The sequence below is a fragment of the Ambystoma mexicanum genome, chromosome 3q (assembly GCF_040938575.1).
Source record: "Ambystoma mexicanum isolate Mex_15411 chromosome 3q, UKY_AmexF1_1, whole genome shotgun sequence".
NCBI classification, from domain to species: Eukaryota; Metazoa; Chordata; class Amphibia; order Caudata; family Ambystomatidae; genus Ambystoma; species Ambystoma mexicanum.
The window spans coordinates 1,071,725,416-1,071,742,807 of record NC_090926.1 but is presented as its reverse complement, the minus strand read 5'-3'; the positions used below and the strand labels follow the sequence as shown (position 1 = coordinate 1,071,742,807).

Below are 17,392 nucleotides of genomic sequence, written 5' to 3'. Positions count from 1 at the left end.
AAGAAGTGCCACAAGGCACTGCTAGGTTATAAAGATCACTTTGGATTTTATGGCCAAACAAAAGGGAGGCAAGCCTGGACCTTTCTTTCAAGCCCAACTGACACACATCAGTCAGAGTGTTTGGTGCTCTAAACATGATTAGCACCCTGAAACTTGCGCTCAGCCAATCGAGTCAGTGGAACTATGGGATGAAATGGACAATCTCAGCCTGTGTTCCATCTGACCTCCTACTGTTGGTGTTGCAGTTTGCTTTCCTTAGTGAAGCTGCATAAGCGGGAACGGGGCATTCAAGCACCTTCAGCCATCATAGAGAGCAAGACATCACAGAGAATGAATGAGCACTAGAATGCTCATGGAAACATGGTGAGGGGGAGGCTGGCGGCTATGTTGGAAGAAGCTATAGCCAATTAATTGGTTTGCATTGCCTATTGCTACTTCCAACATGGACGGCCATCCTCTCCCTCACCAGGTTTCCATGCGCATTCTAGTGCTCATTCATTCTCTGTGATGTGTTGCCCTCCATTGATGGCTGAAGGTGCTCACGTGCCCCGTTCACTGCGCTTTTCTTTTTTTGTTCTTCTTTGTCTGGAATTTCCTGTGTCAGATACGGGCGCTACTGGCCTTGTGTACCCGTACCACGGGCAATACTGGGGGTTAATGGCCCCGGGGCCCACGCTAACTGCCCTTGCTTCGCTCGGGCTGTAAACTAGGGAACCGGGCAATTAACCCCAAGTGTCGCCCATGGAACAGGTACCTAACGCCACATTAACGCTTGAATGTTATAGGTTACATGACCCAAAGCTGCACCTCACAGAGAAGGAATGTGGTTCTGAGCGAATATCATTATTGAATGTTTTCGCAGTGAAGTATCACTTCAAACCAAATGGAACACCAATAAGTTCTAAAATTTCATATCTTGGTCTGCAGATTCCGGCTGGGGGAGGCCATTTGTAAGGTAGATAGAACTTGCCACATTGTGCGCAGGCAATAGTTTGTATCCAGTTTTTGTACCCCTATTTTTTCATGCCATATGCCCAAGTACCAGGAGACATCTTTTGGCCAACCTTGGGCCTGCAAGGTAAAGAGCATGCAAGGTACAGTCTCAGTGAAGGACATTTCCACTACCAGATGGTGGGCTCAGGGTTGCTCTGCCCCATTGAAGGCGTAGTCACTCAGGGCAGCCCTGGCACCAACCATAAAGCGGAGAGCCCAGGAATGCGGCGGGCCTACATCTCACATAGGAGAGTACAGGAGTTCCCATAGTCGTATCAGGGGGCTCAGGAGATTCCCATGCCGATTCCTACCAACAGATAGTCCAGGAGTGCCATTGGACCACTACTTCTGCACAGCTGCCCAAAGACACTAGCGGCAGTGGCTGTGCACTTTATTGCATTCTCTTCACTTCCGTGGGCTTGAGAGGCCAACAGGTGAGCTGTGCACGTAGGACAGGATGGCGTTATGTAGGAAGCTGGTGCGCTGGGCTTCTTCTTCACGCATCCGTTGGATATCAGCATCCTTCAGCCGGAGCTTTTCAAGCAGGGAGGCAATCTCACTTTCCTTATCCAGGACTGACTCACGGTGACTGCTGGTTTGTGCTGTGGAAAGAGTACAACAGACAGCACTTTAGGAACCTTATACAGTTTTAACACCCACCACCTATCTTTCTCTATTCCTCTCCTGTCTGTCAGCCTTTCCTCACCCCACTCATGCCTGTACGAGTGCAAGTCAGTAATTGGCTGACTGTGCTGAAGAGGGGGGGGGGCACAGCACTTTACTTGCATAATACTGGCATAACCCAACCAACACAGTTTCTTTTTTATACAACACTGCAATGCTTCTAAACGGAGCAATTAGTAGGGGTTAATATTAAGCTAATGGCACACAAAATAAGGCTGAATGAGACCTTATGGGATCTGAACTTCAATTTAATGAGCCATCGTACCAACATACTCCATCTGCTTTATGCAGTCACACCCTCATTTGTCCCCTCCGTGCAAGAGCAGCTCAGTCACTACAGCATTCAACTTTAGAGGTCGGGCAGTACACCACTCTGTGCATGCTACAGTCCCCCCTTGTTTTGTTATCCCCTTCCTCAATCACACACTTTCCGTCCCAAAATATGTGCTGCTAACAAGAGATTTTATGCTTGGCACAATGTTCCATTTAGTATTTAAGATATAGCAGACCATTACATGTCATATGACAGGTAGTGCTTACTCTAAAATACAAGAAAGCAAGTGATGAAAAGGTTAAGCAAAAAAATGAAAAGGTGCAAGTGGATTCTTGAATTTACCGGTAGAAAGAGGTTGGATGCCTGGGAAATCTCTATGCCCGTCATTCTTTTGCCTCACAATGCCAATGCGCCACAAAAGGTTCCTGTGAGAACCAGCATGAATATAAACTTGACAAGTTTGCCTCACCTTTCTAATGGGCCCATGGTGGCGTGGAGAGGGGCAAGTGCCTATCGATGGTAATCTTTCAGGGTAACAATCAGGCCAATCTTGGGTCTGGCAAGATGAGGCAGCTATGTCACGCATGCCCCTACCTCAGATCAGTCCATAGGGTGTTTCTGCCTCCATCCTACCTACCATCCCATGCCTCGGGTCATAGTGCATTTTACAAACAAAATATGAATCGGTACACTGGACATATGACGCGAAAGAGGAAGGATCACATGACTACAGGTATGGGATGCCACCACCAAGCCAATAAAGTACACACCCAGAAAAGATTAGTAAAAATATGAAGACAGATGGCGTAGACACCATTAGCAATTTAGAATTACTTGTGATATCTTCAATTCCAAGCATCACTGGCAAACACATAGCCAGAGTGACAAGCAGGTCTCTGGTACTTCCAATCTGTACTGAAAAGGATTTACATCTAACAACCTTCTTCTCTTTTTTCTTACAGGACAATGTGCAGGGAGGCCACAAGAATTGGCAGGGGGGCAGTATGCAAGACCACTTTATATATGTCCACTGTGCTGGAAAGACTCATCCCAGGGAACAGAAAGACTCCTTCCAACACACCCAGACCCAGTTACATTATGTACTTATTCATTGGTGTTCACACAGGCACATTCTAAGAAGCAGGTTTCCATGTAAACCAAGTGAAACAAAAGCACACACGAGAAGGAAATTCTCCTCCCACAGATTCCTCATCTGTATACTCCATCACCAACTGTTCTCAAAGAATCTCAACAGGGGGCATATTGCAGCTAAACAACACATTCCTCATCTCTCTCATGCTACTTAACCCATCTTAGAACTCATCCACAATAACATTTTCCGAAGAAGGGAAGGTTGGGAGAGAGTAGGAATCATTGGGAGGATAATCCATAGATGGAGCATTACAGATAAGTAGTTTTCTCTTCAATGGATTTCATTCTTCCACAGATTCCTCATTTGGATACATTCCGATAGCAGTAGACTAGAAGGATGTGGGCTGAACGCATTATACCAGAAAACTTTGTAGAACTGCCTTGATAAAGCGGGCATCCCTACCTCTAGACACATCCAAAATAATTCTTATGAAGTATGAAGCGATGTAGAGAAATCAGCCATACCTCTAGTGGAGTGAGTCTTGAGACCCATTATAAACTGCTTCTCTGCCTTCTCATACCACTCCGCAATGCATAGAATGATGCAGTAAGCTAACATTTGATTGATCACTGTGCGTCCGAAACGTGCATATGCAAATGCGACAAACAACTGTTTGTCTCCGTGAAATTGTGCCATTCTTGCCACTCCTCTTCTTTGGATGGATGAAGCAGTTCAATATTGTGGGCGATGTGCAACTCAAACAACTTGGGGCAAAAATGTCAGTCTAGCCGTTGGCGTCGCTTTCTCTTTAAAGAACTGGAGAAATGGGTCTTTGCAAGACCGCGCCAGCATCTCACTCACACGCCTGTCTGCCAGAAACACGGTCTTCAAAGTAAGAAGCCTGATAGATGTCGAGTGTAAAGAAGAAATGGCAAAAACATTCCAAAAAGGAAAAGGAATAATCTTTGTCACTCAATAGAGAAGGGAAGGCGGGAGAGCTATGAGTGATCTGTGGGAGGAACTGCTGTATCCATCCGAAAGAACATTACCTGATGCAAGTAATTTGATCTTCAACTGGATACATTCCTCCGATAGACTGCTAATTTTTTTTATTTTTTTTTTTATTAGCTCTTTGGTTTACACGAAGAAAAACTTTGGCTATTTTTTTTTTACAAAACAAGCAAAAAAGCAAAAGACAACATAAAGCAACAAGACATTTCAACTATACAAAACCCAACCGACCATTGATTCAATCATTGATCCAGAAAATTAAATAATGTTTTAAAAGACAGGACTAAATGACTGAAGAAGGAAGAAGAAAGCAAAAAATAAAAATAAAACAACAAGAATAGCATTTTAGAAGCTACAATTCTTAAAGTATGCTAAAATATTAATAAAGCTTTGTATAAATGCCAATCTTATTTCTTTTCTCTTTCTATTCCTCTACGTTGCTTAAGTCTTAAAACTGGGAAAGTCTACTAGCTTTCAAATCCTTAACACTGTTCTGTGATTTAACTGTTCTTCCTCGATTGTCTCAAAGATGAGCAAGATAAATGTTATGACCGCAAGATTATTTGAGATGTTATCTCCTTCCAGCAGGTATGACCACCAGAGATCAATATCCTTGAATCTATATTCTTGCCAGATGTGGCCTAAGTAGATCTGTCATTCACCTCTCACAGTCGGGCATTCCAACAACAAATGTTTCATTGATTCCATAGGTGTTACGTTTTTGCACAACGTACAGTCCTTTAGATATATTTATTTTCTCTCTCTCTCTCTCCCTCTCCCTCTCCCTCTCCCTCTTACTTGGCCAGAGGTTCAGGCATAACTTTAAGAAACCCTATCCTAAAAATCAATTGGGAAAAAGAGTTAGGTATTTTGGTAGCATATTCAGTTTTCACGGGACTGCCCAGAATTCTTCGTAGCCTTGATATTTATTGAGCTCTTCCAGTGTATCAATCTAGTCTCTAGTATACATTATTATTTTTTTTTTCACTTGGTCTGGGTTGTTTAATAGCGACTCTTCCTTTTTAACCTGAAAGACAGATTATCTGGCATGTTTTGGCCCATTCAGCTAATATCGGTTCCAACCTCTCTGCCATTGCTTTCTTTATGGCAGCAAAACCCCCCTTTGTTGCTGGTTCCAGGCATTTTCTGAAGAAAGACATTATCTTCCACTCTACGATGACTTTCAGAGACAATAGTGCCAGTTCTCTTCTAATTAATTGAATTGGGAAAGATTTTGGCAATCCCAAAATAGTTATCCAGAATTTGCCTTCTAGACATGACCATAATTTGATGTCCAAGAGAAACGAGGTTTGTGATCCATAGGTAAGGATTGCCACTACCTTTGCTCGATAGAAGTCTATCATAGGTTTCATGGAAAAATCGACAGAATCGCGCCAATAGGATCTTAGCTTGTCCTATTAGGTTTCTAAGTTTATTTCTTAGATCTTGGCATCTCAGGGCTTCATTTCTGTCAGAACGTCTTGCCCGGTCCTCTTGAATTCTTTAGTTTTTTCTATCATATCTTCTAGTGTCTCACTGTCTATATTCAGCAAACTTTTGTCCATTTTTTATTGGGATCCGTTCGTTTGTAGGAGGTTTTGAAGTTGGCTGTCTTTGTTTATAATATGCTTGCCATTGTTTCTCTGTGACTGGATTTGTTAAGGCGTCTTGAAGCCTCATTATTTATCAAGGCCCACGTCTCTGCGTTGTTTCTCTTGCATATCGTTCTTAACATGGCCTGGGAGTCGTGGTTTAGCATTGATTTTTTATGCATCTTTATCCAGTTACTGAAAATTAGTTTTATTTCTCGTATTTTATCAGTTTTACCTCCTTCGAATATTTCAGTTGTTTTAGCTGTTTCCTCATAATTTATTTCTTATCAACCACGGCTTGATCGTATATATGTCGATGTGACATTATTGGTTTGGTAATTCCAGACTTGATCGTAGTATGGAAGATTTTTAGCAGTGGAACGTAATCGATGACTTGCAGGGTTAGCTACGAATGTAGTTCGTTTATCATGGTTGTCAAGTTACCGTTCAGCGTTGGTCGTTTCGCTGAACTCATTTTCATTCGAGTTCTCCCGGAGTTGATTTCTATCTTGAATGGACATATTTCCTTTTCGGGAGAAAGCTTAAGCAAGTAAGTTTAATTGCGTTGTGATCACTTGCTTTAGTGGGTTTCACCTCTACTTTTTGAATGAACGCTGACATGTTAGATGAAATTGTCACGTAGTCTAGAATGGCTTTTGATTTTTGACCTCGCCACGTCGGTTTCCCCGGAATATCCCCTGGCGTGATTCAGTTTAGGATTGTACAGTCTCTGAATTGAAGAGTGGACCTCCAGTTGACGCCTCTTTTGTGTTTCATTGTGGCCATTTTCGGTACATCTTCGAGTATATTGTTGTTTTCGTCAAGACAGGTGCAATTAAAATCACCCACCAAGATTATCCAAGGGTCGTGCTATTTAGCTTTCAGATCGTCGATTGCAGCTGCAACATCCCTTGGAAGTGATTTGTTCGCTTTTACACCTGGCACCCAATATATATTCATCAGCACAACGTGCTGCGAGTATTGGTCGTCTAGGGGCGCCAGTGTTTCCAGGACTAGGACTTGAATACAAGGAGACAAGTTTAAAGAATGGATCACGTTCCAATTTAGGTCCTTTTTTTAATCCTCATCAGCAAACCCGCCATTGGTCTTCCTTTTTCACCTTTCTTTGCAGGGTTTATGTTTATTGAATAGCCTTCGATCAGGGGAATTTCTCTCAACCATGTTTCCTGCAAGCATAATACGTGTGGCATATCTTTTTCTAATTCATTTTTTGTTAGGTGGTTGAATCCCCTTGTATTCCAAGAAATGAGGGTCCAAGTCTCCTTTTGTATTTCTTTCCGGCCTTATAGGGTCTTCATTTTTCCTGCTGCTAAATTATCCAACCAAACCCATCTCTTCTGTTCTCCATCTTGATGTTGGGTTACCTGAGATTGTTTCATGGCTTTTTTTATGCGTGTCGTACGCCTCTTGAAATCGGGCTTTCTTTGAGATAGTTTCTTGATCAAGTACGTCCGGTTCCGCTTCTTTGTTTTTTTCAGTTATCCTGAACCCCATCTTCCATATGGTCCTCTCTTCAGACAGTAATAGCTGATGAATCACCTGAGAGCAAGTTGAAACCCGTATTCTGTCCGTATGCGTTTCATCAGGAAATTCTATCAGGGTTGTCGTTAGAGCTGATTAATCTCAATGTTGGTATATGGTGGAACAACCTTAGGGCATTAGCCCGATTTAGAATAAGACCATTTGTGTGTACTAATCTTTCCAAAAGGAGACCTCTACCCTTTTTTTCCGGGTTTAGCCTACGTTTGGGTAATCTCAAGGGACGAATCCAGGAGTTTTCATTTCCCGTACTATACTCATTTTCTTCTGTGGTATATTCCTTAATCTCCAAGATAGGTAGGGAGTTGTTTTTTATTTTGACTTTCCAGGTTCATTATTGGAATTTTAACTGGGGTATTTACATCTCCAGTCGTCGTCGTCTTTAATTTTTTCTTATTTGTAATTTCGGGCTTGATTGTATTACTTTCCTTTTTTGTTGTTTCTGGGTTATTTGAATTTTCCCCAATCGTCCCGTTTTCGTCCAGCGATGAATTTGATTTAGCTTGTATTTGTAGTTCCGTCTGTACTTCTTTCTCACTTGTTCGATGTCCTCTTCTGAGTCGCTAGAGGTTGAGTCATTTTCGTCCGAGATGGAATATGTGGACATGCCCATTAGCTCCAGTTCAGAATCGTCCGTTTCTACTGCTTCTTTGTTCTTTTGACTCGGATTTATCTGCATATTAACCTCTTTATGAGATAGAGTTTTTAGAGATATTTGGCGTTGATTCACTGTTTTGCTTATTTTGTTCACCTCCTGTTACGATCTCCGTCATATCTTTGTTTATTTCTCCTTTCGTCGGAGTTGTAATTGAGGATTCAATTTTTTGTTCTTCTGGAGTCCCTTCTTCAGTGACAATTTGGGGACGCTCTTTCAGTCACTCTTCCTTGGAGCTTTCCTCTATTTGTAGTTGTAATTTCGGTAATTCTTTTGATTGAAGAACGGAGAAATCCGGACCACCTAGTGAATCTCTCCTAGGGTTTTTCCATCGATTTTCCTTCCCTTTCATAATTGGTTCCAGGATAGTGTGTAACATGTCATGCTCAACGTTTTGCATGTTCTTTTGAATGGCCGTTATGAATCCTTCGATGAAGATTGTCTTTGAGTGAACCATTGCTAACAATGTAGTATGGTCTTTCAAAGTATCCGTAGCATCCTCATGTAATTTCATGTAGGGGGCCAATATCGCTGCCATTGTTGTAATCATCAGGAAATCATCCTTTTCATGCTTTTCTCCTACTGTTCCAGGTTTATAACTCGTCTCCCCCTGTTTCGGGGGTAGTTCTGTTGTTGGTGGTAGCATAATCAAATCTGAGTCCTGGGCATGGTCTGTTTGATTTGACTGATTTTTGGTTTCCCCTTTCATGGTTTGTGCGGCCGTCTCTATGGTCTGCAGCTCTGTCAATTAACATTTAGTTTTCCAGCATCACTGCATCAGGGATTTTGTTTAGCGTTCTGTTTTTATAGGTTGATTTCCTTTTAGGTGTATTAGCAATAATACCTGTCCCCCAATTTAATAGGGATTGTTTCCCAAAGAAATGATTGTTTCCATCTTGGGCGTCCCGTGAGGACAAGGTCAGAGGTTTCCATATTTATTTTTCTAGATCTGTATATCTTATAAAGTCCATTCTGATTGGTTTAGGGGTTAATGTTTTGCCTTTTGTTACACTATGGGTTCCTTTCGCTATATTGTCTAAGTCTTCAACCATAGTGTTGAGTTCGAACCTTGGAATTTCCTCAGATAGTTGAATTAGATCCTTTGCCTTAGGAATATTTTCTTCTGATGTTTTTGGTCTCATCTCTAATCAAGTGATGAATTATCTAGCGCGTCTTCCTTTAAGTGATCGTTTTTCCTTGTTGGTTCTATCTCCTGTTTGTTTTTATCGGGCGTTTCATCTGGCTTGAGGGCAGAGACTTCCTTATTCTCCTCTGCATCAGGTGTGTTTTCCTGAGGCTGAGGTAATTGGTCCGTCTCGTTCACGTTGTCTATTTGATGGGGTATGTGATTATTCATGTTCGAGTTAGCCCCGCCACTCTAGATTTAGATGTGTATCTTCCTGTGGCGGGCTCCACTCGGTTTGATTGCCGATCTTTACCTCTATCATAAAGGGCTGAGGTACTCCCCCCTGATTAGAATCTTTCATTTCAGGACTCAGGTTCAAACTCATCTTAACTGGCGCCATCTCATTGTCGTTGTCGTTGTCATTGTCGTAAGGTAGTTTTGTGTCTTCTATGTGGTCTTTTGTTCGAGGGTGGTCTCCCTGCCTAGTCGCCGGTACTGACTCTGCCATTGGGTGTTGGGAAGTCATGTGTTCGTTGACTTTACACAATGGTATCAAACCTTCAAGTGAGCCTTCAAGTAATAAGACGTTCTTATTAGTGGTTTTCTAAGTCGCAAAATCACTCTAGTTGTTTTGAGAGCTTGCGTCAGATGTGCGCGATTTAATTGATCTTGATATGATTGTATATATTTTTTGCTATGTTTTTTGCTTTGCTGCTGTTGGCAATTTATGTTGGAAGGTAGTAGCAGTAGGCGGGATCAAAGAGGTCAAGCCTCGGCAGTCTCCCTTTCCTTAAATCACAAATCAAAAATGTTTAGAGCTTTCCGCTGGGCGGGATCAAAGGGGTCAAGCCCCAACAGTCTCCCTACCCCAGCGTATGAGAAAAAAGAAATAAAACAAGTAAGGTTGGCTTATTTGTCAGGATTGGGCGTATAGACTTGTAGACCTTTGATCGTATGTCTTGTTTATTTTAGTTTAGGAAATGTCTACTGACGTCAAATTGATTTACAAAAGATGTGACCTACCTGTTGTACTCTAGAGTGTTTGAGTTGGTTGCACGTAGCACCGAGGTACTGGTTTTCAAAAGTTTTCACGTCCAACCGTCCAATCAACCAGCCAAACAACTCCAAACAGCAGCGCCCTTGTCCACACAGCAGGCTAACCTTTTGAAAGACTCCCCAAGCTGTACCCTGAACAAAAGGTGGTGGAAGACTTGTGATTGGAACAGAACATTCTGCAATACTGACCTGACCACCTTGTTATCGTCATCATCTAAGTAATACAAATGATAATGCTCAGTAAAAGTGTGGATTGAGGCCCATGTTGCTGCTCTGCAGATGTCCAGGGCCAGTAAATTCCTCTGTAAAGCAGAAGTAGTCGCTAGTTCTCTCATGTAGGGGATATGAAGGCCCTCCTGAATCTCACAAACAATTGTTTTCTTGAAACTAATTTGTCACAGATGTAATGTTAATGCTCTCATAGGTTTAGCCTGTTGTGGATCTCTCCTCCGTTTTAGAAGGCTAAGGAGGGGGAAAGAAGACTGGTAGATGTATTTTATGTTGCATATTAAACTCTGGCATCTTCAGCAGGAAAGACGGTTTAATTTGAAGGGTAACCTTGTTTTTAGCAAATTGCAAAAAGAGGGGTAAAATAAGAAGGGCTTGAATCTCTGACACTGTTCTTGCCAATGAAATGGCCACCAAAAGAGCTACCGTAAATTAAATGAGCCATGTGTGAGGGGTTAGAAATGTGAGACTAAATTGTGAAGTTTTCTCAAGAAATGCCATTTTATTATTGTATAAGGTTGGATGAACGTCTCACTATCTCTACCGGGACAAGGATTTCTCAGCCTAAAATAAACTAAAGAAAACAATAACAGGATATCTGTCCCTCACACTTATATACATAAAAAATTAACAAATAAATATATGGCAGTTCAAAACAATAATGATTGAATTCAAAATGTGAATTCCGCTATCCAAAATTTAAACATGATTCTGCTTCACAGTTGAAGAAAGAACACAAGGAAATCCTGATTCGTAACAAAAGTTCCAATACAGTTTGATGCAACTTCAACTTGTCAACAAAAAGTTCTAACACTGAAGATATAAGTCTCTTCTTTAAACAGGTTCTCAGTCCCTAAATAGCAACAATGATCGTCTTAGTCAGGATGATTTGCCACTCTGACAACTCAAAGAAATGCAACTTCTCCTCCAGCACCACTAACAACAAAGTGTCTCTGTCAGGACCACATTGTAGCACTCCTTCAACTTTCACCTGGCCCGCCTCCATTTCAGGCCTATCATCTCCAAACGTTTGCCATCCAGGTACACTCCCCTGCCCGAACAGCTTTCACAAAAACAGGTTGTTTTGTGGTCAATGTCAACTGACAAGAGGTTCATTACAGCTTCAAAACTGAAAAACAAGATTCACATTGATGCTCTTTAACACTCTTCTGCAAATGACGCTCCTCTCCTTCTGGATACCTTTTCCCAGAAGTGCAGCCTTATTGCCCCTCTTGTTTCCCCACTACACACGCAAAAAAAGACTGATCGGGATATAGTCTCTTCCTGCCTCTCCCCTTTATCAGCCCCCTTCTGCTGTTGGCAATACTGGCTAGATTGTGTTTGCTTTGGTTTCAGTTTCTCTTGGCTTGGGCAATGCTTATAGAAGTTACCTATTAACAAAGTCGCCCCACAGTTGTTGGGGATTCCTCAGACTCACACTTTGAAAGTTACAGTCATGTGGCATCGATATAAAAGTTTTGCTGCTTTTCCCTAGTTTGGTGTTCAGAATTAACTTGGGAATCCCTTACATTCACAAGCGAGTGCTGCTTCTGCTGCTTTGCATTAGTTCTGCTTCTATGCAAGCGCTGCTTACTCGCCGAACGCCTGCTTTCAACACGCGAGTGGGGACAGAGCGCTCCAGGGTCACTCACAACCTGTGAACTCACCGGATCAGACGTGTGCCTCCGTTCCCCTCTCTGCTCATGGACGTCTGCTGCTGTGGCTCCTCGCGACCCGGCAGACTGCTTCAGTAAGTCTGCCTTCGCTCACGCCACTTTCAATTGGACCTTCTCTTGCTCCTGAAGCTCTCTGGTGCAAACCAGCCACCGGAGACAGCATGCTGCATGCTTTCCGCTGCGCAGTCTCTGCAGATGAGGTCACAAAGGGGAAAGCTTTCCTCCTGCAAGCTTCCCGCTGCGCAACGTCTGCACTTCAGATTTTTGGGGGCACAGACCCAGTCAGGACCGGTAGCTGATATCTGTCAAGCAGTGGTCCCAGCGTCTTCTCTCTCTCCTACAGCTTCTGCCTGGGCTGCCAGCACGAACCACGCTGCTTTTTCTTCTGACTTCTGCTCTTTACCAACACAGACTATTGTCTGCAACGGAGGGGAACCTTTTAAACCTCCGTCTCCCTCAGGTGTGGGTCATCTGCATTAATGAACTGACCACTGCTGCAACATTGTGCCCCTTCAGCCCTCTTCTTCGTCCGAGTACCTAGGGAATTATGGTACTTTAGGTTTTCTTATTTCTGTTGTTTAACAATAAGCCATTACAAGAGTGGGGCTTCGGGGAAAGTTGAACAAGGGGGTTTCCCATTCCTCCTGACCGCTTCCCCCCCTCATGTGATCTTCCCATGGAACACTACCCCTAGGGACCGGATCCGAAAGATTCTGCCCTTCCCTGGCCACATGAGAAGGTTTCCAGGCCAGGTTTTTGGGGGGAATCATTGCTGATTCATCACACATGGCACAAGAGTGTAATGGAACCAATGTGGCCATCAAGACAAAAATAAGCACTGGGTTGAGATCCCAAGAATAAACAACAAAGGGGTAACGATAAAATGCATTGGTCAAGCCCTTGAAGTGGAAACCCTCTTCTCTGGAGTCCTCATAAAAATGGAAAGAACCACCAATTATCCCTTTACAGTGCCTTTATTCTATCCAATGACAAAAAGTCCAGAAGCATACTGGTGGAATACAACTTTTTGAAATCTCTATCCTGGCACCAATTCGTAAACTTCAACAAGGTACGATGGCCACCTCAATGAGAGCATCACACCAACAACCTCTTTCGAGAGAACCCAATCCCTGTACCTCAACCTCTCAATGTCCAAGCATGACGGTTTTATTCCCTGGCATAGAGGTGACGCACGCTGCCACCCGATTGGGGCAGTAGATTTTCCATCCAAGGTATCTTCTAAGGAGAGCACAGCAACATTTTTAACATTACTGGGTAACAGCTCCTTCGCAGCTGTCTGGGATGGTCAAAGTCATGGTTCTGCTTTGATTCAATTTCCTCAAAACTTTAGGGATCAGCAGAATGTAGGCAAAGCATATAACAGGTCGGACACCTAGGGAATCACCAGTGCAGAAAACTTTGCACTCCTGTTTGAGCTGACTGAACAGGTCTTTCTCACCGTTCAGCTCCCTCTCGTACAACATTCCGGATAGATGATTCAGCACATCTGCCCAAAAGTTCTGACTGCCAGCAAGGTTTCAAGTTGCCATATTCACCTCATTTTTGATTACCCAGAGCCAAAGGAGCATGGACACCTTACTGTCCAAGTGAACCCACACAGCCCATCATGTTCATGGATTGAATGGTGGTGATGTCTGATGAACTGGACAATCAAATTCCTGTTTAATGATAAGGATCACAATGCCAGACCAATTTCCCCAAGCTCTACCAAATTCATATGGAAAGACTTCTCCTGACCTTCCTACAGACCGATCACTGTGGGATCCTTTAGGTGCCCCCCACCCAGCAAGGATGGCCATGATGGTCAGAATTGGCCCATCCTCAAGGAGGTTGGTCATGAACATCTACCCATGGACATCCACCCAAGCAGGACAATCGAGACTAGTTGTGGGGCCAGGAATAATCTCCTTTAAGTCCAAATTGGCTCCTCATGGACTACCATAGGGACTGCATGAACATCCTATAGAATGCCTCCAGCCCTAGCATACTCAAGAAAATGGAGTCCCATTCTTGGTTGGACTACCGTGGTCTCCATTATGGACACTTTCTCTGATATACAAAAAGCCATGCTTTGCATCATATCCATGACTGCCCCAATACACCAAGCAAGTGTCGGCAGGAGGGCAGAATTAATTTCTTTACATTGTTGGAGAAACTTAAGTGGGTAAGAGCGAACATTGTCCACAAGACCTGCAATGCATGCTTCTCAGATCTGGCCCATAAGAGCTAGTCTTCGAGGTAGGGAAAGATGTGAACTCTCTGCCTATGTAGATAAGTGCAGAAGTCAGGCCAAATGGGAGCAGTGCGAAAGGATAGTGCGTCCTTTCCACCACAAAAATAGGGCATTTGCGATGTTAGGGGTCGATAAGTATGTGAAAATAAGCTTCCTGAAGATCTAAGGCACAAGCCAGTCGTGCAACTCCAATGCCTGGGGGGGTTTGCGCCAAAGTGACCATCTTGAAGCTGCCCCTTTAGAGAAGCTGCTTGAGGAATTTCAGATATAAAATGGGTCTGAGACCTCCATCCTTCTTTCAAACTAGAAAGTAACAGCAATACCAGTCTTTCCTGCCTTCCTTTGCCTGGATAAGCTCCACGTCTCCCTTCAGAAAAATCTGAGAAACGCCTTGTGGAAGAAGAAGTTCCAGAGAAGGCGAGTAAAAAAAAATGGGGGGATTTTAAAAGGGAATGTTCCATCATTCTCAAGTTATTTCCTGCCACTCCATCTGGAAGAGTCGAATCCTACCACACACCAAGACTCGTGGAACTATGAGGCAATAAGACAATAATTAAAGTGGTTTTGGAGCCGGCAGTGCCAAAGTCACTATGGCACACTTCTGCATAGAAACTCTTCTTTGCCCCTTGGATTTGGGATGACGTTGGGAAATTTCCCTACTCCTTGTGGGAAAGGAGTATGGCTTGAATATCCCCCCTCCTGAAGGAGAAGGCAGGCAAATGTATAGGCCGGGAGGATAGCTCAGGGAACGTGAGCTTGTCTTGGAAACAAGAAACCCTGAGCCGCATGCGTTTCATACCTGGTGCCGAGCTTAGAGACGCTTTGTAGTCAAGTAAAGAGTTTCAGATTCACTTCCCTTCCCTTGCCTTTTGCTCACGTTATGGTGAAACTGATCAGTCATTCAGACTATCAGTACTGGGAAACTGTTTCCCTTTTGAATTCTTGTATTTTTACAATTGCACACAGCAGGGGTTGTGGCTTGAAGCGGAGCGCGAGGCATGGCTCCTCACTAGATCCCAACCAAGACCAGACAACCAAGCAAATTAAAGCAGCAGAAAGCATGCCGTCATGCCCAAAAACATTCATCAGGCTGGGGGGAAAGTGCTGCGCCCTGCTGGCCGGGTCGTATAAGCCCCCACATTCCAAATCCCTGAGGAATCAACCTCAGCAGCAAGTCGTGACTCGGCCCGACAAAATCCAAGATGGCGACCGGGGCTCGCGTACTAAGAACCCCGGAGGTTAGACCCCATGGGTGGCAGAAGAAGCCCCTAGCATTACTCCACGGCAGCCGTATGCAGTGTCCCTGCACATGCTGCAGCAACCCCTCGCTCTGTGCGATAGGACGACACGCCCACTTCAGGAGCCTTAGCAGTGGAGCTCCTCTGGGACAGACCACATAAGCACTGTGCCACGAAAAGGGGAGAAACAACCACGGTATGGGGTAAAACGAATTAAGCAACAAGTAACCGGCTGCTGGTCCTGAAGCAAAAGCAGGCTACTGGAAGTAGCCTACCCCTGCATCGCCTCCACAACACTGTTGCCCAGCAGGTTAAGGAAGAGCACCGGCCATAAGCCAGATGATGCATCAGCACATATACACAAGGAGGCTGGGCCCTGGACCTCACACAACAATAAGGTAAAGCCTCCCACCACCATCGCTTCAGGGGTCCTGCCCACTCCCCACAATAACCGTATAGGAGCAGGGCCACAACGGAGAGCACCCACAGAGGATCTGGATGACTGGGACACTAGCTAACACCCTCGCGGGTCGCCTTAAATGAACAGAGACTAGCAGCATACCAAAATGTAATCCCTACCTCAACAGATCTCCATCGAAGCGGCCGGCACAAATCAAGAACACACAGCAAAAGCAATAAAAAGGAGCTTAAAGCTACTGCAGACCCCACACAACATACCTCATCACAAGGGACTTAAGGACTAGGCGGGAAGAACACACCTAAATGTACAGAGCCACAGGAATGGAGGACCTCCTCTTCGAGCACCAAAGGGAGAAATGGCAAAGGCCTTCAAAACAAGTTGACATCTCTACACTGCTCTCAGCACCCACCGGAGACAAAGGAAAGAAAGGGGAGCGAGCCGAAGCAATGTCACAAGAAAGACTGAGGTGCCCCTGCTAACGACTCAAGGGGTCACCAAAACAGATTTACAAGACCTCCTAGCAGCCATCACTAAGGAATACCAAAGAGGTACGGAAGAGCTCATGAAAAGAATATCGAGCCTAGACAAGCGCATGGACAAGGGAGAAAACAGAACAGCAGAGAAAGAGTCAATGATCTGTGAACAATTCTATGAAACTGGGGAGGGAGTAGACAGAATGACCGCATTGGAGGCCAGATGCAAAGCCCTGGAAACTAAGAAAGGACGCCGAAAACCGCCCCCGCCGTAACATCAGATTACGCGGAATCCCAACCTCCGTAACAGACGCAGAGCTGGATAATTTCACCAGGGACCTCTTTAGATGCATGCTTATGCTCCTGGATAGGTCTGCGCTGGAACTGAAAAGCGCCAACCGCCCCAATCATGCCACCAGACATACTGGCGAAAGTCCACTTCTCCGGGGTCAAGAAGGAGATTATGCAGGAAGCCAGGAATGCCTCTTGTGCACAATTCAGAGACACTTAAATCTCCCTATACCAAGACCTCACCATTGCCCCAATTAAAAAGAAAATCCTTAAAACCATTAACAGAATGGCTGCAAGACAAAAAGGTGCTCTACCGCTGGGGCTTTCCCACTGCACTTTTATTTTACCTGGAAGGTAAACAATGTCAAGTTTGCACACTGAAGGAGGCGGAAAAGCTACTGCACCCAGCAAGGGAAAACAACGACGAAAACGATTCGTCACTCAAAGAGCATTCATCGAAGGGGTCTATGCAGCCCTGGGCATGGCTAGACAGAAGGTGCCTCAAAGGCCCGTCACAAAGAGGCAAGAAAGGCGCCAAGCTCTGAATGGGAATATTCCAGGGACAAAAAAAAAAAAAAAAAAAAGAAGAACGGCCCATCATGGCCCCCTGCAGGCACCCCTAATGCCTCTCACTGAACTACGGCAGCACGCACCTCGGAAACGGGCAGATGGACCTTTGGAAGAAAGAATTGCGGCATCTAATGAGGGGATAGCACTAACAGATGCCAAGAAAATGAAGGATATTTGAAACCGGAGGCCATTACTGC

The 17,392-nt window shown here is 44.2% G+C and overlaps 1 protein-coding gene across 1 annotated transcript in view; it reads right to left on the bottom strand.

The window, feature by feature from the left end:
- Nucleotides 1-1,268: 1,268 nt before the first annotated feature.
- Nucleotides 1,269-17,392, bottom strand: part of LRRC45 (leucine rich repeat containing 45) — a 366,996-nt gene continuing 350,872 nt past the window's right edge. The window contains exon 18 of the mRNA XM_069655316.1: nucleotides 1,269-1,595. Within this exon, the coding sequence (XP_069511417.1) occupies nucleotides 1,399-1,595 (197 nt within the window). The 3' untranslated portion in view covers nucleotides 1,269-1,398. The remainder of the gene's footprint in view (nucleotides 1,596-17,392) is intronic.